This window comes from Molossus molossus, unplaced genomic scaffold (assembly GCF_014108415.1).
Source record: "Molossus molossus isolate mMolMol1 unplaced genomic scaffold, mMolMol1.p scaffold_m16_p_18, whole genome shotgun sequence".
In the NCBI taxonomy this organism is placed as follows: Eukaryota; Metazoa; Chordata; class Mammalia; order Chiroptera; family Molossidae; genus Molossus; species Molossus molossus.
The window spans coordinates 61,465,485-61,490,561 of NW_023425353.1; the positions used below are offsets into that span (position 1 = coordinate 61,465,485).

At 47.9% G+C, this 25,077-nt stretch overlaps 2 protein-coding genes and 1 non-coding gene across 4 annotated transcripts in view; 2 read left to right on the forward strand and 1 right to left on the reverse strand.

Annotated features, from left to right (window-relative positions):
• LIMD1 (LIM domains containing 1) overlaps positions 1-8,270 on the forward strand; it is a 57,520-nt gene extending 49,250 nt beyond the window's left edge. The window contains exons 4-8 of the mRNA XM_036266340.1: positions 145-207; positions 2,410-2,540; positions 3,096-3,147; positions 3,551-3,619; positions 4,772-8,270. Coding sequence (XP_036122233.1) covers positions 145-207; positions 2,410-2,540; positions 3,096-3,147; positions 3,551-3,619; positions 4,772-4,909 — 453 coding nt within the window. The 3' untranslated portion in view covers positions 4,910-8,270. The remainder of the gene's footprint in view (positions 1-144; positions 208-2,409; positions 2,541-3,095; positions 3,148-3,550; positions 3,620-4,771) is intronic.
• A 4,937-nt stretch (positions 8,271-13,207) lies between these two features.
• Positions 13,208-13,280, reverse strand: TRNAR-ACG. Its single transcript has one exon. It is a non-coding gene; the product is annotated as a tRNA-Arg (tRNA).
• A 281-nt stretch (positions 13,281-13,561) lies between these two features.
• The window catches only part of SACM1L (SAC1 like phosphatidylinositide phosphatase), a 44,089-nt gene continuing 32,573 nt past the window's right edge, over positions 13,562-25,077 (forward strand). Inside the window, exons 1-3 of one of the 2 annotated variants that reach the window (XM_036266845.1) lie at positions 13,562-13,699; positions 22,854-22,951; positions 23,844-23,918. In XM_036266845.1, coding sequence (XP_036122738.1) covers positions 13,668-13,699; positions 22,854-22,951; positions 23,844-23,918 — 205 coding nt within the window. In that variant the 5' untranslated portion in view covers positions 13,562-13,667. The remainder of the gene's footprint in view (positions 13,700-22,853; positions 22,952-23,843; positions 23,919-25,077) is intronic. The other variant, XM_036266846.1, reaches the window with a different exon arrangement.

The window sequence follows — 25,077 nt, forward strand, 5'->3', positions numbered from 1 at the left end:
AACCGTGTTGTCCTCGGGGAAATGACAGTTCCTGAATAGACTGACACAGCTTTCTGAGAACTTCCTTGTTATCCTTGTGGCTGGCAGGGGAGTGGCCGGGGTCACCTGCCCTGCCTGGGTGTAACGTTTCTCTTTCCTCTGCAGTACTCTGGCTTCCAGCAGTCTGCCGACAGGTGTTTTCTTTGTGGCCATCTGATCATGGACATGGTGAGTAGGGTCAGCCGAACGAGGTAAGAGCACAGGAGAGGGGGCGGCACTCGGAGAAGAAGGAAGTGAACCATGGAGAACAGTGTTTGCTAGCTGGACTTGCGGTTGCAGTTTTTTTGTTTTTCATTTATCTGTTTTATTAAAAGCAGACCCTGTGCAGTGCACCTGCTTGCTGTAGTAGAGCCCACACTGTCGGCTTGTGTTGCTACCACACCCGCAGCCATCCGGTCACACGGTGCGGTGTTTCCGACCCTCCTCTGCTCTGGGCTGCTCAGATCACGCTGGCCTCCCTCTGGTTTCTGTGATCCCCGCGGGGCCTAGCTGGGATGCCGAAGGGACCTGTTGTTAGGACAGAATTCTCAGCGACCTTGGAGTCAGGCGCAGAAAGTCAGATGAGCACTGTTCCCCGCTGCGTTCTGCCCGATTCAGTCTGTTTCTAGGATGAGTTTTTGAACCTTCGGAACAAGGTGCAGGTTTTATACATTCTGTTCCTTGCTGAGCTACTGGCTCTCTGGGCTTGTCGTGGGCCTCAGTATCTTTACCGCTTCAGTGGGGACAGTTTTTCCTTCCTGGTCTCCTTATAGGGTAAGGCTGTGGGCTTAAGGAATACTGAATTCTTACTCTGTCTCGGATTAGGCTGTGCACCCGTGGAGGTCAGCCCTGTAGAATTTCCTGGTTAGAGAACATGACTATGTAACATCTTTTTAGTTGGGAAGAGTTACATCCCCTCTTACGCTGATCCATTAATTCCTCTCTAGAGAAGGGACTTGCTGATTGTTGCTTTTATTTTTTTACATCTTTATTGAGAAAATGTAAAAACTCATGGAAGAAAGGGCACACACCTGAAGTGTACAGCTGAGTGAGCTTTTACGTTGGCAGGTACCCATGTAGGCACCGTGCAGATCAGCAGGTAGAGCGTACCCCACATTCCACACCCTAGAAGGTTCGCTCCCAGATGGGTGTTTCGGAGCAACCTGGCTGGTGTTGATTCCACAGCTCGTTGTTTGTGCTAAGTCTCATGGCCCAGGTATTTGCAGAAACGACCCTCCTATTGAGTCAGTGAAGATGCTTTTTCCATCGTACACTATAGAAAAACCCAGACTCATGTTAACTCACACCAGTGGTTCTCAAGCTTTTGCATGCTCAGAATCACTAACACCAAGGCCGTACCCCAGAGTCAGGGATTCAGGGGTTCTGGGGTGAGGCCCCAGAATCCGCATTTTCAGCCAGTGTCCAGGTGATGCTGATGCTGTGGGCCACGGGTTGTACTTGGAGAACCCTGACTAATAGGAAAAGCGTTTTTCTCACCCAACAAGGTCTGGAAGTGGGCAGTTCCACGGTGGGTGAAGTTGGTTACTTGCTGACGTCACCAAGAACGTTCTTTCTGGCTTTTCTCCCCTTGTGTCCCAGCTCCGTCCTGGTTTCAGGACGCCTCTCACAGTTCCAGGAAACGCATCCAGATCAGTGACAGAGAGGAAGACGGCCTGTGTGGGTTTCTCTTTGCTGTGTTTGTTTGTTTATTTGTATAAATATTTTCTTTATTTATTTTAGAGAGAGGAAGAGAGAGGGAGAGGTAGAAACATCAATGAGAGAGAACATCGATTGGCCGCCTCCTGCACGCCCCCCACTGGGGATCAGGCCCACAACCGGGCATGTGCCTTGACTGGGAATCGAACCGGCGACCTCTTGGTGCATGTGTCGATGCCCAACCACTGAGCCACACCGGCTGGGCCTCTCTTCACTGTGTTTAAAAACAACAACAAAGAGGCTTTGCTTGCACCTGGATTCGAGATAATCAGGGGCTGAGCTTATCATGCTGCAGGGTCAAAGCCGCTTAGAAGGAGCTAAGAGGATTGCTCCGAGCTCTGCACTCTCATAGATTTCTTTAACCTTCCCACACACCCCTGCTTCCCAAGTCCGGGCTGCATCCCTGCACGGCCCTGCTTTGCATCGTTTCCCGCAAAGCACCTTGGCGCTGTCATAGGGAGCCCTTTAAATCCCCTCCCGGAGCTTCTATGAATTCAGAAGGAGTGTGTTTGGCCTTCTCCTGTTTGTACACGTGACGTGACCTTGGTCCCAGGGAAACTCTGGGTGATGTGCCTCGGCGGTGTGATTGTTCACATGGTCCCTCTGCCCGATGTTCTCCCTTCTGCCATCCCTCCCGCCCCTGCTGAGTCCTGAACTCGTCCTTCACGTCCCCAGATCCTGCAGGCCCTGGGGAAGTCCTACCACCCCGGCTGCTTCCGCTGCGTCATCTGTAACGAGTGCCTGGATGGGGTGCCCTTCACGGTGGACTCGGAGAACAAGATCTACTGTGTCCGGGATTACCACAAGTAAGGAGGCTGGGAGCCGCGCGTGAAGCCGCATGGACATCAGCAGCATGACAGTCAGACGCTGGTCCCGTTAGCCCGCTGCCCACTCCCCAAAGGCTTCATGGCTTGAGGGGTGTAGCAGGGGCCTCACTAGGCAGCTCCGCGGATGTCTGTGCAGGCAGGAACGGAGTAAATAATTATGTTTACTGAAGAAAAAGAAAAACAGCTCAATCCACCAGGCCCTGTGGCTGCAGGTTTGCCTGACGTCAGAAGGCACCGACTCGGCTGGCCTCTGCCCTCGGGGTGCCTGGGCCTGTACCGGGCACCGCGAGGGGAGCAAGCAGCCTGTCGGTCTCTGCCCCGTGGAGTGAGGGGACTTGCTGCCGCTGGGGGGCCGTCGCGAAGCTTTACGGAAGCGAGTCCCGGAGCGTGAGCCAGGCCGTTTGTACGGCGCTGGAGGAGGCAGAGCCGGGCGTGAGGGAGGCCCCGGCAGGCCCGGGCGCAGGCCTCCCAGAAACTCGGCCTTGCCCCCCAGAAACACAACGTGCATCTCACTGCTCTTTGCTCTCCCCCCAGGGTGTTGGCCCCCAAGTGTGCAGCCTGTGGGCTTCCCATCCTCCCACCCGAGGTAAGATGCCCCTTCAGACCCAGGGCCTCACCGCAGGAATTTCTCCCCGGGGTCGTTGGCAGTGTCTGTCCTTAGTGGCCTCACCGAGGAGCCCCTTCCTCGTTGCTGGCTTCCCCGGCCCGCTGCTCGTGCCCCGTTCATCCCGGCGGTCAGGGCGAACTCTGACTTGCACGAACTCCTAGAGCAGGCGAGCCGGCGGGCAAGAGCACGTAGGTGTTGCAGTGTTGAGGTGGCACTCCTGTGCCCCACTTCCGCCCATAGGTCGGGGTGTCCTTTCCCCCCCATGGTAGTACCTTCTCCGAAGGCTGCCCGCGGGTTACTCAGAATCCCCCCCACACCCCCACCACATGTGGAGCCTGATGGGCCCTCCAACTGCTTCTTGTGCTCACTTTTCCTGGCCCAGGGCTCAGACGAGACCATTCGTGTCGTGTCCATGGACAGAGACTACCACGTGGAATGCTACCACTGCGAGGTAGGCCCCTCCCTGCCCAGACCCCAAACTGTTCAGCAGCCCAAGGAAAGGGGCCCAGCCGAGTGCGACAGCTGGTGGAGGGACTGGGGTAGAGCCTGGTCGGGGGGGTCGGGGGGAGGTTGGAGAGGGTGCAGATGTTTGGGGCATGAAGGTCTTTACTATTTTCTCCACGTGCGTAACTGCCAGGGCCCGAGGCCGCCCTGCCTGAAGCCGCAGGACGGGAGGGGCCTGGGCAGTGTGGTTTCAGGTCCTGTTCGGGGGCACGTGGTCAGTCAGGGTGCGACGTGGGGGATAGACTTCCTCCCCTCCAGCTGGTAGGCTGTTCTCTCCGCCAGGAGCCTCTTTCTCGGCTGAGCCTGGAAATCAGGACGAAATCTCGCCCCACCCCCACTGCCCTGGAAACAGGGATGTGGCTGGTCGGTGTGAAGGTGGGTGGGCGCCATCTGCCCCCCTCTGTCCTTGTCCCCTCCCCAGCCTGAAGGAGCCACAGGACTGTAGGCCAGCCACGGGTCACCCCCGCCAGGCTTGTGAAGGGTGCACACGGTCAAAGCCTGTGACCTTTCAACCAGAGTTAAGTGGGAGCAGAGGAGACGTATTTTGTGATGTGGCGGTTGGAGAACAGGGGTTGTGGGGGACAGACAGCTCGATCCCCAGGCAGTGCTGGAGACACAGGTGGGAAATGCCGTCCCCTCCACACATCCCAGACCAGCGCCGTCCAGTGGGAACGCGAGAGTCACAAATTCAGGTCCTGTGTGTCCTTTTGTGTTCCAGTAGCCACATTAAAAAAGTACAAGAAACAGGTGGGATCAGTTTTTGTGATAAAATTTTATTCAACCCATTCTTTCCAGAATGTTATCATTTCAACATGTAGTCACTATAAAACATTTTACATGAGCTATTTTATATCCTTTTCGCCCCCCTAAATCTTGGCAATCTGTCGTGCTCACACTAATGTCGCATCCCATTGCTTCACGGCTCGGTGGTGACGTGCAGCCGTGGCCCGGGTGCGGGACGTGCCGCAGACCTTCCCTGGGACAGGGCGCTCGGCGTGTCCCAGCTCTAGGGCACCACACGCTGGCTTCAGGGACGGTGGCTTTGTGTCAGTCTTGCAGTCGTTTTGTTTGGCTGCCACTGGACCCTTTGCCTCTCCAGGACTGTGGTCTGGAGCTCAACGACGAAGACGGCCACCGCTGCTACCCGCTGGAGGACCGCCTGTTCTGTCAGCCCTGCCATGTCAAGAGGCTGGAGAAGGGCGCCCCGCCCGCGGCCCCCCACCAGCTCCACTTCTAGCCAGAGCCTCTCACCGACCTTGGGGCGGGGCCAGGGGCCAGGGGTGCGCACTGACAAATCCGCCGGTTGACTCCAGTGGCCCCTGGGGTCGAGTTGGGGCGGGGAAGGAGGGCATGGCCTGGGGTGCCGGTGTGCGTGCATGGGGCCCTTCTCACCAGCAAGGTCTGCCCTCCCGTCTCGTGTGTGTGTATTTTCAAGGGCCTTTCCCTGCTGGCCTGCGCTCATCAGATTACTCAGGAAGACGCTCCAGCAAGCGTGTGGCATGTGACAGATCACAGCAGTGCATGAGTGAACCCGCCGGTCCCCTCTGGGAACGTTCCCTTCAGAGGGAAAGGTTTGCACTGAGCGCATTTCATAACATCCTCGGGAGAAGCTGTCAGCTGTCAGCCCGGTCAACCCTTCCCTCCCTTCAGGAAAATACACACACCGGCCCCCCACGCCATGATCGAAGGTTCCCTCCTCCCCGAGGCGCGGTCTTCTGTGGGAGGGCTGCAGGCTTACATGGGTATGGCGAGAGGGCAGCCCCGACCTGTGCCCCGCATCTTAGGGGCCCTTCCTTGGTAAGCCAGAGCCAGGTGTGGAGATAAGCGCACGGGGTGTCCTGCGCCCTGACAGCGTGCTGCGTGTCCCCGCACCCCGTGGGCTGGCGGAGATCTGCCCGGTCCAGCAGAGTGCTCCGGGGCAAAGAGCGTGGTGCCGGCACCAGGCCTCTCTGCCCACCTGTTTGCCCCTTTCCCCTCTGGCGCTCCCCAGAGTCTGTGACTTTGGTGTGGCTTCCGCAACGGCACGCTCAGGACCCCGTGCGGACATCTGTGCCTGCGGCTTCTGTGTCCTGAGAGCCGCCCCGTGGAGGAGGGTGTGTGAGGGCGGGCACGGAGCCAGCGCGGAGGGCACGCCTGGGGATAAGTTATTGGTCCCTACACGGGTCTCTCTCGCCCATTCTTGGCACAGGCGTTCTGTGTGAAGAAACCAGGATAAGGTACAATGCTTTTGTCCGTGTTTTCTTTTTCTGTTTTAAATTGTTTCCCTCCACTTTCGGTCTTCCACACACACAAAAATACCTCACAGATGAGAGCTTCACCAAATGACAGGTAAAGAGGAAGTGGGCCATCACCGTGGGCTCTGGTGGGTTAGGGACATCTGGCTTCATGCAGGCCAGACTGCAGTGGTCAGGGCAGTGTGACCCTAACCAAAGGTCAGCAGGGCACACAGCAGATGGAAAGTGGGTGCTGCTGTCTACTCACAGCACCATGCCAGCTCCCGGGCTGGCACGGGCTCAGAGGGCCACACCCCGGCAGGATTTCAAGGCAGCCTCTGCACTGAAGGGGCGGAATTTGCCCTGCCAGTCCCAGTCCTGAGGCTGGAGGTCAAGATCCGTTGGTATTTCAGTAAGGAGATATGTACGTACATATCCGTAAAAGGTTGGCTGGCACTTTCCCTCTTGCCTGTGCTGAGGGCCCGTGGCCTTGTCGCAGGAGCGCTGGGCCCTCTCGTGGCAGCTGGCATCTGTTCTCCGCCTCCTCACCTGGTACCCGAGCCAGGGACTAGCTGACGAGCCGTGGGGACGGTCAGCGGAGCCCTCCTGGGACTCAGCTCCCCGGGCCCAGCTGCCCTCTAGGCCATGTTTTGACTCATTCAGTAGCAGTTGCCTATAAGAAACACAAATTGGTACCATTGATTGTTTCACATTTTTATTCAGTTTATTCTGCTGGGATCCTTTGGCCAGATGTCACTTCAGCCCAGGCTGCGTGCTTTCGTTGGTGCAGTCTTCACGGGCTGAGCCTCCTGAGAACCCGTGAACGTGCCCCTCTCTGCCCATCGGGTCCCCAGCTCAGCCCGGGCCAGGCTGTGGGCAGCTGCCACGCCTCAGCCCGTCCTTGCCAGCCAGGGATGTTCCTGCCTCGCAGGCCCCCTTGCCCACTTTCAAGTCCAGCAGAGTGGGCGCCACCGTCAGAGGCAGGGGCGTTTGGTTGCAAATTAGGTGACTAGTTAGTTCAATCTGATAAAGTTTTAATGAAATTTTTAAAATAGCCTTGATTGGGGTGGTTCCGATCTCACTGCAGATACGGCATTTCATGTCCCCGAAGAGCAGCGAGAGACTTCCAGGCAAAAGCTGAGCCGCAGCTCCTCTGATCAGCGTCCCTGGGGAGGTGCCTGGTAGGACTCGATTTTCTCTCCTGCAGGAAGAGGTGTTCGCCCACCTGGTTATCGTAAACATTCTGTAGGTTATTGGCAAATGGAACTGTAATGGAGTTGTACTTACGGGCACCCAGAAAGTAAACAGGCACCCGGGAGACCAGGATGAGTAAGTTTGTTGTAAAAAGTAGAGCAGAAATCCCACCCGAGCTTCCTAGACAACAACTGGACTTGAACTAGACAAGGAGAGGAGAACTACGGCCCGATTCCAGACCCACAACCAGCCTGCAGCCTTCTCCCTCGCCTCACTGTGCCCTTTGGTTTTCTTGCTGCCCGCCGCCCCCCAGCCCTCGGGTCAGGCCATTCAGAAACGGGGTGGTCCGAGGGAGGCCGGTAACCCAGGTTGACCGGCTGTATCAGGACACTGTCTCTGCCTCTGATGTCTCCCCGCCTGTCCCTGGGTAGAGTGATGTGTTCATCTCTCACCACGAGGACGTTTGGTTGTCCCCGTCACTGCCTGTGCCCAGCTGGCACAGGACTGCATTGCTCCGTGGGTAGTGCGGGAGTGGAAACCTTTCCGCTGAGTCAGGAGGTTATGCCCTTGAGTCCTGGGCGGCTGCAGGGATTGTCACAGAGTTCTGATCACCTTCAGGGCTGCCCCCACCTGGTTCCCACGGGCGAGTCACTGCTGAAAGGGAAAGCAAGTGTTGGGACTTGCGAGAACGCTCTGGCATCCACAGTTCTTTGCAGGCTGTGTGTGTGTGTGTGTGCCATTTCCCACGGGCGACAGTGGGAGCTGTGGTGGCTGCTGTACGCTTGCAAAAAATGTGTGCGACACCTGACCCCAAACGTTGGTTGCTGTGCTTGTTAATAAAACCGTGTCTGCCAGGAAACCAGATTCTTTATGCCACAAGTAGTCCTGATTTCCCAGTTACTATCTGAGGTAACTCTTAAAAGGAATAGAAAAAAGAGTAAAAGGGTTAGCTATGTATTGTTCGGAGCCAGAACTGGACAGATGTGGGGAATTTCCATAGAGTGCGTGACGATTTCACCTGTACAGGGAAAACCGTTTTACTCTGTGTCTCTTCTTTTACTATAAAATGATTCAAAAATTTATTGTCATGATATCATGCAAAATATTACTATAAAATTATTTGAAATTTTACTGTTTCTATAAAATGATTCAAAATATGAAAATAAAACTGCATCGATTTGTAGACTATTAAAGTGCTCTCTGACATGACGATGTTTATGGGTCTTCTTTTGTGTGTGTGTGAAGACATGATGCTTTCTATTAAGTGGATTTGGTCTCCTTTTAGAGCTCTGGGTTCTAACCTATGGGTGTCAGAACAGGAGAGGGACTGAGATGTTGCTCTATAGTTATTCGCCTGTTTCCTTTCAATCAATGATGGATTGCATAAGAAGGTGGTCCCATAGATATTGGAGCTGAAACATTTCTGTCACCTAGTGATGTAGCCGTCAGTGTTGTAGTGCAGTGTACTAGTCACATCGTGGTGACGCTGGTGTAAACAAATCTGCAGCGCCAGTCCTAGGAAAGAATAGCACATGCAATTATGTACAGTGCGCAATTCTTGATAATGATGATAAATGACTGATCTATACCTTTTATTGTTCTTTTAGAGTTTATTCTTTTCTGCTTATAAAAAGTGTTTGCTGTGAACAGTGTGCCATGCTACACCGGCAGCAGCGTCATACATCTCATGTTGACTGTCTCTGATGGCACTTAATCTCGCGTTGTTCTGTGCAGTAGGCTTGTAGCCCAGGAGCAATGGGCTAGACCACACAGCTGAGGTGTAGGCTACACTACCTAGCTTAGTGTAAGTGCACTCAGTGTTCGCACCACGAAATCGCCTAACCGCATTTCTCAGAACATGTCCTCGTTAAGTGGCGCATGACTGTACTTACGAGCTAATGAGGTGGCATGCCATGTCTCCTGGATCCTGGCAGGCGGTGCGAGGCTCCCAGCTCACAGACAGAGGGCGTTGGAATGCTCAGCAACAGCAGTAGCATTTCACTCGATCAGCATTTGCACGTTTCCTGAGCCTGAATGCCTGCCTACCTGCGCATGCAGTGGGCTGTGTTCCTGGAGGAAGCCGGAGCTCGGGGAGCCTCCGCCTTTTATAAAGCCTGGCTTTGCTCCGGGCAGGGACACTACCTGTACCGCCTAAGATGGTTCACTACACCACATCCTTGTAAAAGCAGCGTGGACTTGGGCAGTCGTGCCGAGATCACAAAATGTGTAGGGATGTGAGAGACCCTTGGGGAATCGTCTAAGACTCGGCAGTTTGGGGGGGAAGGGAGGGACACACCCAATTTGGAGGCTTGGCGGGAAGGCAGACCCCACAGCAGACAGAATGGATCAAAGTTGATATGCGGGAGCTGTGCTTGGGAGCCACGCTCAGCTGTAGAACGGACGTGAAGGGGGCTGCAGAGTTCATTCGGATGGTGCTAACAAGCTTCTTCGGCAGCTCGGGTTGTTTTCATGGAAAGCCCCTTGGCAGATTTTGTTTAAAAAAAAAAAAAAACTATATAGGTAATGTAATTTCACTCTAGGAAAAACTTGGCTAAAGATGTCAATTTTTATTACTTATCCTTGGCTGGTTTCTTCTTTTTCTTTTTGATCCTCACCCAAGGATATTTTTCCACTTATTATCAGATAGAGAAAGGGAGGGAGAGCCACATGGACTGGCTGCCTCCCGCAGGACCTGACCAGGGCTGGGGACGAACCACAACCGAGGTTCGTGCCCTCGACCAGAATCGAATGCACAACTCACGAGTCCGCTGGCCGATGCTCTAACCGCTGAGCCAAACCGGCCAGGGCCCTGGGCGGGTTTCTTATCCTGAACATTGCTTTCCTAAGAATCCGATTTGGGCTTGTTTGGCATTTAAACATGCCCAAAAGGAATGCCTGTTTGGGGGTGAATTAGTTGCCATTTTTCAGCCTCACTGAATGCTCACAAAGGCCTTGGTTGTATTACACAGTTGGCAAAGAAAGGTCAACCTTTGTGTCTCAGTTTTGTGGTGACAGAACTTCTACGTGGTGAATGTTCAGGGAGTCCAGGCAGGAGCGCTCTGCCTGGCAGAGGGCTCAGCTGAACGCACTTTTCATAGAGCCTTAGGGATGGGGTGCAGCTTAAATCCCCATCTTAGTAAAGGAGAGGGTATGGCCCAGAGCCCCCAGCTGGTGAGTAGAAGCATCAACAGGACTAGAGATGAGGTCTTCTGACTGCTAATTAGCAGACAGGAAAGACAGGAGCATATGGGATCACCACTGGTGTCCCGATTGAGAATCGCCCAGTGTCCACTCCTGGGGTCACCCTCTGGCGCATAGCAAGCCCACTGGCAGAATGGCTTTGGGGTTGAGCCCAGATTCAAGGTCTGACTCAGGCTCCACCACCTAATTGCTCAATGACCTTAAGCAAATTTAGTTCCTTGACATTTAAAAATGGGGATAACAATGGGATTTACCTTAGGGAATTGTGGTAGGATTGAATTAGTCAAGTAAAGAGGTTAGAGCTCTTAATTGCTCAATAAGAAAGACAGACTTTAAGATTTCATTGATTTTTCCATTGCAATGACCAACAAAATAAATTACAAATGGAGTTAAAGTAAATGGAATGCCCAGCAGGAGTGGCTCAGCTGGTTGAGCATCGTCCTGTGCACTGAAGAGTTGCCAGTTTGATTCCCAGTCAGGACACATGCCTGGTTTCAGGTTCCGTTCCAGTTGGGGCATGTACAGAGGGTAGCCCATCGATGTTTCTCTCACATTAATGTTTCTGTCTCTCTAAGGATGTCTTTGGGTGAGGATTGAAAAGAAAAAAAAAGTAAATGGAAAAAAAATAATATAAACATAAAATAATTTGAAAAGAGTACTTATGCAATGGAAGAAACCATAAAGTAAAATATTGGTACACTGGAATATATGAAAGTGAAAATTACTCTAAGTGCAAAAATATTATAAGGAAAAGGGAAACAATAAATTGGAAAAAGATTGCAATATCTTTGATGGCTAAAGAATTCATATCCTTTATATATCAAAGAGTCTAACAGATCTGCAAGAAAACACTGAATGCATATGTCAAGAAAAAATATATACATCAAGTAAAAGGAAATTCTGTTTTTCACTTATGAAAATTGGTAAGAAATAATAATGAAATTTATAATACACAGTGCTGGTTAGAATGCAGGGAAGCAGATGTTATTGATGGAAGTATTTATTGGTTCATTTTTTTGGAGGGCAATTTGAAAATATATACCAAGGGGTAAAAATGTCCATAAAATGGACCTTAAAAATGTCCACCTGATCATTTCACATCTAGAAATTTATAAGACATATCAAATAATTCAACACAGATTTATTTTCTTTAAAGTGTCAAACTGACAACCCAAATTCCCAACAAATGAGTAATGCTTAAAATATCTTAGTTCCCTAGTGATATCTTTAAAAAATACTTAATGACCTTAAATCTCAGGCAAAAAACTAAGGAGACAAAAAGGAAACACAAAGACATTTCTGGTATAAACTCAAATTTGGAAAAAATACACGTGTGGGTAGATACATATTGAAAGTATGAAAGAAAAATAAAAAGCCTCTAGGGAAAAAGTTATGACGTTAATAGTAATCTCGAGATGAGAATTGGCATTATTATTTTTTGTTGTTAATCTTCGCCAGAGGATAGGTTTCCTTGTATTTTTTTAATCCTCATCTGAGGACATTTTGCCTTTTTTTTTTTTTGTTCAGACAGAGTGGGAGGTCGAGAGAGGAAGAGAGAGAAACATCGACGTGAAAGGGACACATCGAGTGGCTGCCACCCGCACGACCAACCAGGGCCAGGGACAAACTGCAACCGAGGTACATGCCCTTAGCAGGAACCGAACCGGTTCTGGACCGCAGGTCGGGGCTCTAACTGCTGAGCCAAATCAACCAGGGCACCATTGTTGTTGTTTTTAATTTTTTCTTTATTGATTTGAGAGAGAGAGAGAGAGAGAAACATCAATGAGAGAACATCATTGGCAGCCTCCTGCATGCCCCCCACTGGGGACTTGGCCCACAACCTGGGCATGTGCCCTGACCGGGAATTGAACCGGTGACCTCTTGGTGCAGGGGTCTACGCTCAAACACTGAGCCACACTGGCCGGGCTCCATTGGTTTTTTATTTAGAGTGGGAGGGAGGGAGGGAGGGAGGGAGAGAGACGTGGATTTGGAAGAGGCACATTCATTGGTTGCCTTCCCTACACTCCAGCCCAGGGCCTGGGATCAAACCTGCAACCCAAGTACATGCAGGCCCTGGACTGGGAATCGAACAGGAGACCCTTCCGTTCCCCGCCCGACGCTCTAACTGCTGAGCCAAACCAGCCAAGGCGGCATCATTTTTTATTCCCAACAATTTTCTGTAATTTCTACATTTTCTATATTTCCTTAGGAGGAAAACACGTTATATTGGAAAGATTTATCGATCGACGAGTGACTCCCTAATGGGCAGTGCTTCCCCGGATTCGAGTCCCCTCGTCGCCGCAGACGTCTCGGGTCCTCCCAAGTCTTCGAGCCAGGCATCTATAAAACGGGGGGCTCCATTTACAGGTCTTCTAACTGTAAAAACACCCCTACTTAAGGTTTCCCGACACGAGGGGCCAGGTTGCTTTGGGACCCGGGATCTCTACGGCCAGGGCTGCACACTCAGGCACCGCGGAGCAGCTCCGACGCGCGCAGCCGCACTGCAGCGGTTCCGCTCCAAAGCGGGCCGGAGCCGGAGCCCACCCCACCCCGGGGGCTGACCTTCGCCTCGGGGGCTTCTCCTCCGCGGGGAGAAGCCAGAACTGCTGCCCTCGGTGGGCCTCTGTGCCCTCCGGTAGCTGACCTCGGGCCACAGCACGCTCCTCTCCCACCCCTCCCCACCCCAAACTGCTACCTTCTAGGGGTGTTTTTCTAAATGTGCCCCATTTTACAAAGACTCTGTAAGTGAACCATTAATAGGGCGCTTTGCAATTTACAAAACATCTCGCACAACCTCGGGTTCCAAATACTGCTTAAAAGATGACACCGCGGGCAAAGTAGTGCTAAAATTCAAGGCATTTAGAGTCTTTACACTTTGGTTACGGTCCTTCCCAAGGGGGCCCCGGAACCAGGCAAAAGGTGCACCCCGAGCCAGCCAGGAGTCGAACCTAGAATCTTCTGATCCGTAGTCAGACGCGTTATCCATTGCGCCACTGGCCCGGCACTTGCTGGCTCCCCTACAATGTAGACTACCTCTTACGCAGTTGCAACAGGCTCCCCGACACAGGCACTGCATTTCCGCCGCGGCGCTCGCCCACGTCCCCTCAGGCGCCTCCCGTCCTGCAAAGGCGCCCGCCAATCCGCAGCGGCGACGTCATCGCACTCCCGCCCACTCCGCAGGGCAGCGCCTCGGGCGTGCTCTAGCGTGCGCACTAATTTTGTCCACGGCCGCCTCCCGTTCGTTCGCCGGCCTGGCGGGGCGTGGAAAGGGGTGGGACCATGCTGGGCACTGCGGCCGCCGTGCCAGGGTGACCGGTAGCGCCGTAGCCGAGGTGGCGACGCGGGGCGGGGCGGGCGGAAAGAGGAGGAAGGAGGTGGTGCTGCGGGATGGCGGCGACAACCTACGAGCTGCTGAAGCTGTGAGTCCCACGGGCGCGAGGCCCTTGACCGAGAGGGGCGGCGGGCGGGGCGGCAGGTGCGGGGCGCTGGCCCCGGGGACGGCTCCTGAGTCCCTGGGCGGCGGGCCGCTGTGGGAGCCCCTTGCATTCTTCGCCTTGCTCGCCCGGCGCGGCCGCCCAAGGCTCCGCCCGAGTCTCCATAGGCCTGGGAGCGACCGTCTCGCCAGCCTCTCTCGGTCCCGCCCTGGGCCTCTGCTCCTGGGGCGGGAGAGCGAGGCTGCAGGCTGGCTTCCAGCAAGCCGGGTCGGCGTTGGGATGCAGCCCTTCATGTCCCTCCCCACTTCTTTCTTTTTTAAGAAGTGGCGTCTAAATTTGTCCTTATTACTCAGCAGAGCAATTTTTTTTTTTTTTAATTTAATGGACCGGTAGCAGCACGTTGGAGTCCGTACACAAATCGACAAACCTTTGGGCATCGAAGCCTGCCTGACCAGTCTAGGATGCAGGAAACAAGACCAAACCCCACAACGTAAAGTACAGTCAGTACTCTTAAGGTCCTGAAAGATTTACTTGGTTTTAAATAATAAAATAGTATACAGCTCAAGCATAACGCAGGTTCTTAAGTCCACGTTGACAGCTAGAGGCTCATCTGGGGAAATTTGGCACTGCAGGTCGACTTCTCAAAGCCACCTTCTTGGGGCCTTGAGAAACAGCTCTGGTGGTTAGAGTTGTAAATGAGGTATTTGTCAGGTTTTTGGCTTGTCCTGGATAAATAAAAACATGTATTTCCCTTAGCATTACCCTCTGGCCCCTACACCCTTCTTGTCTGTGAATAACTTTGTTCTACTCACTTTGTGTTTAATGCTTTAGCTCTAGACAGAAAATCCAGTGGCTGCAGTCTAGAATGTCTTTGCAGCAGAAGCAGATGTCGTCTTTGAGGGGCTTTTCCATCTCTACATAAATTAAAATGTCTTGGTGCTTAGGCATAGGCATAGGTATCTCATTTTCTTTGCAGGGGTAGGAAGACATCAAAATGTGGTTTGGGCATTTTCTGTGCTCCCCAGAACCTCAGGCTCACTTAACTTTTCTCCAGAACTGGGAGTGAGGTCATTTCAACATCAGATATTTTGGAGGAAGATGATTACTTTTCTCGCAGCCCACTCCGTTTGCCGCTCCTGCTTACTGTAACTCTCTTTGAAAACCCCAGCTGCACACTTTCCTCCAGATTGTCCTGGCCAAGTTTCCTTACTCTTTCCCAATTCCCCTTGGCAAGGTGATTACCGTGGTGAATGAATCCAGCAGTGTCTTTGACCAAGGTACTGGCCAGAACAGTGTCACATGTGCTCTGCTGGCTAATTAGGTTATTGCTGCCTATCTGATAGTTACCAAAGGGTTTAATATGATCCTACGCCAGGTCTCAAATGTGTTAAGCAATATGGAGCCTCGGCTTGGTGCAGGTCAGAGTTAGGTTACGGAATGTGGCTGAATTTTCATGTGGTAAAGATTGAATGGGATGGAGAACTTGAGCTGCCAAGGAGGCACTAAATTCACCAGTCCAAACTAAAAAAAAAACAACAAAAAAAACTCTGCATCCACAAGAGAACGGAAATTTGGCCCTTAAATGATGAGGCTGATGCTTGTGTATTGGTTTTTGTGGGAAGTAGAAACTATATATTTGGGTGAAAAGTAAATCTGGGGTTATGTGAAAGTCATCTTCTAATTTGTCAGTCCTTAGCTCCCCCCCCCACCCCCCGCCCCCCGACAAAAAGTTTTGAGTGCTTCTGTAAATGTAAAAGTACAACCTTTTTGCAACTTTGTTTTTCTTTATCAAGGAGTTTGTGTGTTGAAATCTCCCCTTTCTCTGTCTTTTTGGCCCTTTCTGCTGTGAGGCGTGCTGGTCAAGGTTTTTATTTCATTTTATTTATTTATTTTTATCCTCACCTGAGGACAGTTTTGCATTTATCTTTAGATAGAGAGGGGGGAAGAGAGAGTAAGAAACATGGATGTGAGAGAGACACATCAACTGGTTACCACCCACATGACCCCAACCAGGGCCGGGGACAGGCTGCAACTGAGGTGCATGCCCCTAGGGGGAACCGAACCCGGGACTCTCTGGTCCTCAGGCCGATGCTCTAACAGCTAAGCCAAACTGGCCAGGGCTGTCCCGAGATTTTTTTTAAAACATGTTTTTATTGATTTTACAGAGAGGGAAGGGAGAGGGAGAGAGAGAAACATCGATTGGCTACTTCCTGCATGCTGCCTACTGGGGATTGATTGAGCAGGCAACCCAGGCATGTGCTCTGACAAGGCATCCAACCCTTTGGTACATGGGACGATACCCAACCAACTGAGCCACACCAGCTAGGGCTCAAGATGTGTTTTAAGAAAGATGTGTATACCCTGGCCAGTTTTGCTCAGTGGTTAGAGCGTTGGTCCGCAGACCAATGAGTCATGGGTTCGATTCTGGTCAAGGGGTCAAGGACACGTACCTTGGTTGCAGTTTGCTCCCGGCCCTGGTCGGGGTCGTGCGGGAGGCAACCAATAGATGTGTCCCTTTCACGTGGATGTTTCTCTCTCCCTACCTCCCACTCTATCTGAAGATAAATAGAAAAATATCCTCAGGTGAGGACTAAAAAAAAAAGAAAGAAAGTTGCATACAGCCCTGGCCAGTTTTGCTCAGTGGTTAGAGCATCGACCTGCAGGCCAAAGAGTTGCAGGTTCAAGCCTCAGTTGGTGTTGTATGGGAGCAACCAGCAGATGTGTCTCTCTCACATCAATGTTTCTCTTTCTCTCCCTCCCTCCCTTCCATGCTATCTGAAAATCAGTGGGAAAATATCCTCAGATGAGAGTTAACACCAAAAAAAAAGATGCGTACAAGAGATAGTTTGAGAATATTTCATTACAAAAGTATTGCTACTGGGTTTATTAAATATTGAAGTGCTTGGGTTTTAAATAATAATTTGTTCTGCATTATGTCATACATTTTCTCAAGTCCAACTCTGTCCTGCTATGAAGTTTACTTTCCTAAGTGCTCTGGTTTCACCCTCTACTCCCCTGCTTACAATCTCCAGTTCCATTTTACGGATCTATAGGATTAAGTCCCCATTTCTTAGCCATCGGTACTTTTAGCCTCTTCACAATCTCTGCCCTAACTTTATTTCGTATGACTGCCCAACCACCCCCACCCCCCTCAGACTTGGCAGTTTTCTTTTAGCTTCAACCTTGGGCTTATTTTGATCCTTCTACCCAGATGCCTTCTTCCTCTCTCCCCTCTTTACCTACTGATCATGATAGAGCTGAGAGATCGCAGGTTTTTTTAGTCAAAGCAGACTTAGATTCAGATCCTGACCTTGCTACGTGCTTTGTGCCCTGGCCATGTTACTTATTTCTAAAACGGTTTTTCATCCATGAAATAAGAACATTACTTCACAGGATCATTATAAGGGTTGAAAGAGAGCATGGGTGAAATACCAGAGTACTTAACAGGTGCTCACTTTTTCTGAGAAGCCTTTTTCCCACGTCATTCTCTTCAATGAGCTGCCAGACTACGGTCACAGGGACCAGACACTAAGCATCTATGTGGTTTGTACATTCTCTCTTAGGGTTGATGAACAGTGCATTTCCTGTCTCATGGACAACAGGACTGAGAGTCACAGTGATCAGCCCACAGCACTGTTTGCACCACTCACTCCACTACCGAGCAATGATGAAATCATACACACTGTGTTTCTCCAGCTAGGTTGCAAATAATGCGGAACGTGTTAGAAACACCTTAAACTTGATTTCTTCTCTATTCCCTCAGTACCTAGTATAAAACTCTGCAGAACAGATCCTCAGTGAATCACCTGAGTAAATGAAAAGAACTTTCTAGTGTAGAACACCTACGAGCACTTCAAAAATTGAATGGTCTGGAGTAATTTGGAATGTAGTCTTTTGAAGTTGTAGCCACTTAAGTAATTTCATCTATATTGTATTTTCGATGGCTCTGTGAGGTCATCAGTTGGTCTATATGCTCCATCGTTACTAAAGACAGGGAAATTATTGGCCCACAGTCAGGTTACACAGCCCAGCCATGGTAGAGCTGGTCTTGGAATAGAAGGTTCAGAGTCCAGTGATCTTTCCATTACACTGCATTATTCAAATGACCTTTTCATCTCTTATCAAATTGCTCTTGTCTTAGTCCTCAGACATGTCTGATATAGAAATAAATCACCTATAATTGAAAATAGTTGACAGGTCCATATGGATTTTTAATATAGAAAACAATATTGATTTGTTCAGAATTTAAAATTCATGCTTTTTAAACATTCAGGCAGTTCTAAATATTTTATGACTCCTTTTTCCTTTTAAGTCATTTGTGTATGCATGGATCATGTCAGACATTGATAAATTTGAAATTACAAAATATTTACAATAAATCTATTATTGGAAACATTCAAAGCGTTTAAAAAAATTCTTTTAAAAGGTCAGCTGAAATAGGTGTAAGGCAAGGAATCCTTTAGAAAATGAATCAGGCAGGCTACAGTTTACCTTTGAAGAAACATTGTTTTCTCCCTTAAGAAGTTGCCTTTTTTCTTAAAAGATTGTCATACCTGTGAGGTCAGTCATGGCAGATATGGTGCAACCCTGAGAACAGATGTAAATTAAGCTACACTGTGACGAAGACATAATGTGATCTATCTAGTACAATGAATGTTCAGATTATTCACAGTCTCTCTGCAAGGAAGGATGAAGGGAAGCTAAGTTTAGGCACAGATGATAAGAAGTTTGTATCCAAGGCATTGGTTGGGCAGGGGTTCAGGCTAGAAAGTCTAGGTTAGTGCTAGGCTGCATTAGATCACTTGCTATGCTTGCTTTAAATGCATATTCCAGAACGCCACATTAGGCCTCCTGAGGTCTAGCAACCTGCTAGTTCAGCCAGCTGTCCTGGTAGTTCCTAGGCTCTCTAAAGGCATTTTTAGGGCGAGGTTGAGCTGAGTAAGGACTGGGACATGCTGATAAAAGAGCATTCTTTGGAGGGCCTGGGGGTCTGGAAGATTTTGTTGTAGGTTAGAGCTTCATATTAGGTGGCATTTAGATCTGATTTTTATGGAGGAGACTGGTTTTTGGAGAGAATGGCTTTTAGGATGGACAGAGAATAGGAAGTAAATGGGACCTCAAGATCTTGAGGAAGAAGATGGAATGAAAATGAATTGGCTTGTCTAGCTGGTGGGGCTCAGTGGTTGAGCATCAACCCATGCACCAAGAGGTCTCTGATTCAATTCTCAGTCAGGACACATGCCCAGGTTGTAGGCCCAATCCCCAGGGGGGCATGTTGGAGGCGGCCAGTTGATGTTCTCCCTCATTGATGTTTCTCTCTCTCTCTCTCTCCCTTCTTCTCTAAAATCAATAAAGGAAAAATAAATAAATAAATAAATAAATAAAATGAATTGGCTTCCTAGAACTATCAGTCTAGGTTTGGGGTTTGGGTTGGGCTCCTGAGTTGTCTGGGATGAACCTGGGCTATAGGAGAGTTGTCCAAGAAGTCACTCAACGAGGGAGGCACTGCTGGGACCCAAAGGGAGGAAGGATGAGGGGTGGTGGGAGCACCTTCTGGGTATGAGTGTAGTAGATTCACAGGACCCTCCTTTACCATCTGAGTTTTCACTGTTTGCTTGCTAATCTAGTAAAATGTTATGCTTGTATGTTTTCAGCTAGAGATATGGTAAATTTGATCGTTAAGACTGATTTAATTCTTTATGTAATATTTTTGAGGAAATATGTTCTTGCTACAATTTTGTGACATGACAATCATCGCATTTCTATACAAATAGTAATTTTATTGTTATTTTAAATTATGGTAAAATACACGAATCATAACATTTACCACCAGCCATTAAGGTGCGTTCACATTGTTGTTACCACCAGCCATTAAGGTGCATTCACATTGTTGTTACCATCAGCCATTAAGGTGCGTTCACATTGTTGTTACCATCAGCCATTAAGGTGCGTTCACATTGTTGTGCACCCATCACCACCATTCGTCTTTTCATCTCGCAAACCCAAAACTCTGTACCTCTTAAACAACACCCCAGTCTCCCTCCCCCAGCCCCTGGCATTCACCATTCTACTTTCTGTTTCTATGAATTTGACTACTTTACATACCTCATATAAGTGGAATCGTACAGGATTTGTCCTTTTGTGACTGGCTTATTTCACGTAGCATAATACCTTCGAAGCGCGTCCATGTTACAGCATGTGTCAGATTTCCTTTATAAGACAACAATATTTTATTTTATGTATGTACTACATTTTGTACATACAAAATATAAATGACATCTGGTGTTTATATTATAATTAAATATATAGCCTTTCTTAAGATTTAGCAAGAGTAATTTTGTAAGGCACTCTTAAAAACTATTGAATCCCAGGTGGCTATAACATTAAGTGCATTTATATTAAATATCATAGTGAGAATTGCCTTTATTGAATTGAATTTTCAATTTCTGTGATTTCTTTTTCTTTTTGTCCCATACTTGGGCAGTAATCCATAAATGGAAAATAGTCAGCCAATGAAAGTTGTCAATAGGAAGTAATTGTTATTTTTTTCTGTCTCCCAAAATGTGTGTCATCGTAAGAGAAACCAGAACTCTGGGTTGGTATTGAATGCCCTGTCTTGAAGGAGAAAGTGTATTCTTATTCCATTAGAGATGTATTACTTTGAGCTTTAAAGATTTGTCATCAACAGTATAGTTAAAGAACAAATTATGTTCTTTGAAGGGTTCTCCTTGTCTTAACTTCAAAAATCTATTTCATAAAATAAGTAATGTGAGAGAGTTTAACGGAAATGAGAGACATCACAGCAGTTGAGGGCCATTCTTTTTGCAGTAGGGAGAGGATTTTCTCCTAGATTTTTGATTATCATTGAGTATTTTGGCTTGGTTTCCATTTATTTATTACATTGAGAACTCAGTATGGCCTGTTGACTGGTTAATTTTGAAAAACTTCTGGCAAACTTGGTTTCAGTGACATACTACAGACTCTTTTTTTTGTTAATCCTCACCAGAGGATATTTTTTCATTGATTTTTTTTTTTTTAAGATAGAATGGAAGAGAGGGAGGGAGAGAGAGAAGCATCGATGTGAGAGAGACACATCGATTGGTTGCCTCCCACACACACAACCCTGACTGAGGCTAGGGATTGAACCTGCAACCATGATATGTGCCCTTGACCAGGAACCGAACCTGTGAGTCAGTCCACGGGCTGACTCACTAACCACTGAGCCAAGCTGGCCAGGGCATATTGTAGACGTTTTACTCAGAGAAAACACACTACTCCCTCTTTCTCCTCTTATTAGTTGCATTGTAACATCAAATCCAGTTAAAATTTGACCTGTCAAGATCTTTTCTTAGCTAGGAGAAAGGAAAACAATTTTAAAAATTCTGTTTACTCTGAAACTGATCCAAAGAAAACATTAGTTAAGGGCCATATATAAAAACCAGCTTAATGTAGGTGTTTCTTATGGTCTCTAAGAAAATTGAGTGGAACTTCTGCTGTCTTCTTGTATGAAAAATACTAAGGGGGAATGGAAAGCTTAGAGTCCTTGTCTGCAGAGGCTTAGTAGCCTGTTTGGTGAAGATTAAAGACAAAAAATAGTAAAACCACACTCACCAGCAAACATTAAACCACTGGATATTTACTTAAGTGTTTCTGACAGTAAGTGCTGGAGAGTTCAAGTTAGTTTCGCTAGCTTTTGAAATGAAACCTGGGAAGCATAAAAGTCACAGAATAAAATCTGTTGTGCTTCAGATCACTGTTAAGGCCAATTAAAGAGTGGTGGGGAATGGAAGGGGGGAAGGAAGAGGAAGACAGCAATGGGATACATGCGTGACTGTGAGTCAGGATGACACCTACTATTGTGACTGCTGCTATTATTCTGAGTTGTTATTTGTCATTACTCTGCTGATTAGCTGGCAGTCACTGTTCCTGTCATGGTAGCTCCAATTCTTAAGCCATTTTCAATACATTATCAGAATAGCCTGGTGGCAGCACCAGCAACTTAGGTCCAGCAGCATCTTCCTGAGAGGTAGCATCCAGCAGAAGTCAGAGCCCTTGGACTAGAACTCTCTGCCTTGATCCACTGTTACTCTTATTTTGTTATTTTAGCACATTTTTAGACTTAATTTTTATTTTAATCTCATACACGTATATGGTTTAAAAGTAAACAGTACACAAAGCTTATAATAAAAGAGAGCATCCTAGCATGCTTCTGCACTCCCAATTCCCACTGCCCAGAGACATCCCTTTCACCTCTTTAAGCGATTTCTTTTAGTGTTTTACTCCACATTTCTAAACAACATGCCTATACTGCTGTTTCCTGATTGTTTTCAGTTTTAGTCTTCTGATGACTTCCTACCACACTCTCTTTTCCTCTCCTCGCCTCAGTGTAGTTGTAGTAAGATATTCAGTGGTCATATTGTTATGGTTATGTAGATATGATTCAAATGAAGTCACTAGTATATTATAACTACATTTCCTTATAAAGTATTTTGTTCTTTTTCTGGAATTAAAAGGTGGCTGCTTTCTTTTTATTTGGCTTTTTATTAAAAAAAATTTTTTTTTCTGTATTGATTTTAGAGAGAGAGGAAGGGAGAAGGAGGGAAAGAGAGAAACATTGATGAGAGAAAACATTGACTGTCTGCCTCCTGCATGCCCCCCACTGGGGATCAGGCCCACAACCTGGGCATTTGCTCCCACTGGAAATCGAACCGGTGACCTCTTGGTGCATGGGTTACTGCTCAACCACTGAGCCACACCTGCTGGGCAAGCTTTTTCTTTTAATTTTGATTTTTACTTTATTGATTTTTAGAGAGAGAAAGGGAGAGAAACATCGATCGTTCTATAGATTGCGCTGCTACCTACTATGTTACTTGCCTTCTGTACCACATTAAAGATTAGTTTAATTTTCTTGTGTAAGTCAAATTGGCAGTTCCACAGCCAATCACAATCTTGCGAGCACTGAATGTACAAGCGAGAAGGCGGCACCGAATACGCGAGGACTGCGTATCGGCCTCATCTATTCAGAAGCCGGGGCAGCGATGTCCGATTCAAACCCAGCTGAAATTGTTATAATAAATAGTTTTTCAGGAGACTTTATTTCATTTGGTTTAGTTATTTATGGTTTTAATTTTTCTCTTAGGCATATCACACCTGAAAAATTTTACGTGGAAGCTTGTGACGATGGAGCAGATGATGTGCTTATCATCGACCGCGTGTCCACAGAGGTCACCCTCTCAGGTATGTCATAGCCAGATTGAAATTGAAGTCGTGTCTCAACCCTCCTTCCACTCAATTTCTAATGCTCTCTCTTTTTGTTGTTGTTGTTAATCCTCACCTGAGGATATTTTCCATTGAGTTTTAGAGAGAGTGGGAGGGAGGGGAAGAGAGGGAGAGAGAGAGAGAGAGACATCAATGTGAGAGAGACATATTAATTAATTGCCTCCCTCACTGCCCCAACCGGGACTAGGGATTGAACCTGCAACCCAGGTATGTGCCCTTGACCATAATCGAACCTGTGACTCTTCAGTGTGCAGGCAGGCACTCTCACCGCTGAGCAACACCAGTCAGTGCTCTAATTCTCTTAAAGGGATAAATATTTACTTTCTGGCAAGAGGTTGAATACATTTAGTTGAAAACTGGCATTAAAAATAACCCACAATTTACCTGATAAAAATGCTGAAATATATGTTACTTTTGACGCTATACTTTGGACAGGCAGAGAGACCTTTATAACATGAACATCTTTCAATCAGTCTTTCCTCCCTCCCTCCCTCCCTCCCTTTCCTCCTTCCTTGAGAGAGGAAGGGAGAGAGAGAGAGAGAAACATCAGTGTGAGGGACGAACATCGATTGGCTGCCTCCTGCATGCTTCCCACTGGGGATGGAGCCTGAAACCCGGGCATGTGCCCTGACCAGGAATTGAACCAGGACTTCTCAGTCCATGGGACGATGCTCAGTCCTCTGAGCCACACCGGCTGGGCCGGACATCTTTATTTTAAATTCTGCCATAATGGAGGTCTAACACTAATGAAGTAGTATTGTTTTCTAAGAACATATTATACATGTTGATTTAGTTGAGGTATAACTATTGAAAGCAATGTTTTGTGATTTTTTTTTCTTTTTCTTTAAAGTCAAGAAAGATATTCCTCCTTCAGCTGTTACAAGACCAATATTTGGTATACTGGGCACAATCCATCTGGTGGCAGGTAAGGAAAAAATAAGCTAAGAAGGCTAAAGAAGATAATTAAATTGACACTGTAGAGTATAAGATGAGGGCATACTTCATATCATGCTTTAGGAAATAATCTGTAGATTAGGTATTTGTCATTAATTTCTAAAAGTAATATACCCTAAATGGTTAAATTTATCAGCCTGGGGTTCTATTAAAAAAATAATTTTGTTTTTGGTTTTACTAGGGTTGAAATCCCTAGTCAACTAAACATTATTAATTAATTCTAAGAGTATTTAAATAAAAATTTTAATGAATTGATGGACCACCAGAGTATTCCACCTTCATATGAATATGACATAGTGCATGTTAGAGAATATTACATGGTTCTGAGTTATTAGGAAAGTGATTTTGTTTATCTAAGATTCATTTCATTGAACTTTTAAAAAATTCATGTTGTTAGACGCTAAGTTATAAAAGATGCAAGTCCCTTTCGTCCTCACTTTACAGTCTAGAGAGAGGCATTTAAGTAGTAAATTACTGCAATATAGTGTGACAACTTCTAGGAGAGAGATATACATAGGAAAACTGCCAGGGAGGGCACTTGTAAGTAGAGTCTGTTCAAGAGCTTAAGAATTAATTAGTGGGAAAGACTTACCCTATTTTGTTTGTGGGGGGAGGAGTGGCCAGGATCAGGGTTGGTATACTGTGCATGGTGCTGTGCTGGCTCCCTGATGCCTGCCTGCTCATCTTTGTACAGATGCTCCAGACTTACAATGGGCTTACATCCCAGTAAACCTATCATAGGTTGAAAATGTAAGTCGAAAATGCATCTAATACACCCAACCTCCCGAACATCATAGCTTAGACCACCTACCTTAAACGTGCTCAGAGCCCTCATATTAGCCTCCAGCTGGGCAGCATCTCTGACACATGAACACATTGTAGTTTACCCTCGTGATCGCATGTCTGACTAGGAGCTGTAGCCCCGGACAGCAGCCCAGTATCGTGGGAGGGGATCCTACCGCTAGCCCAGAAAAGATCCAAATTTAAAAATTGAAGTATGGTTGCTACTGAATGCATATTGCTTGAGCACCATCATAAAGTAGAAAAATCCTAAGCCAAACCATTATAAGTTGGGGACCATCTGTAACGTTGTATTAACCAGGCAGTTATACTACTGCCCAGCACATTTC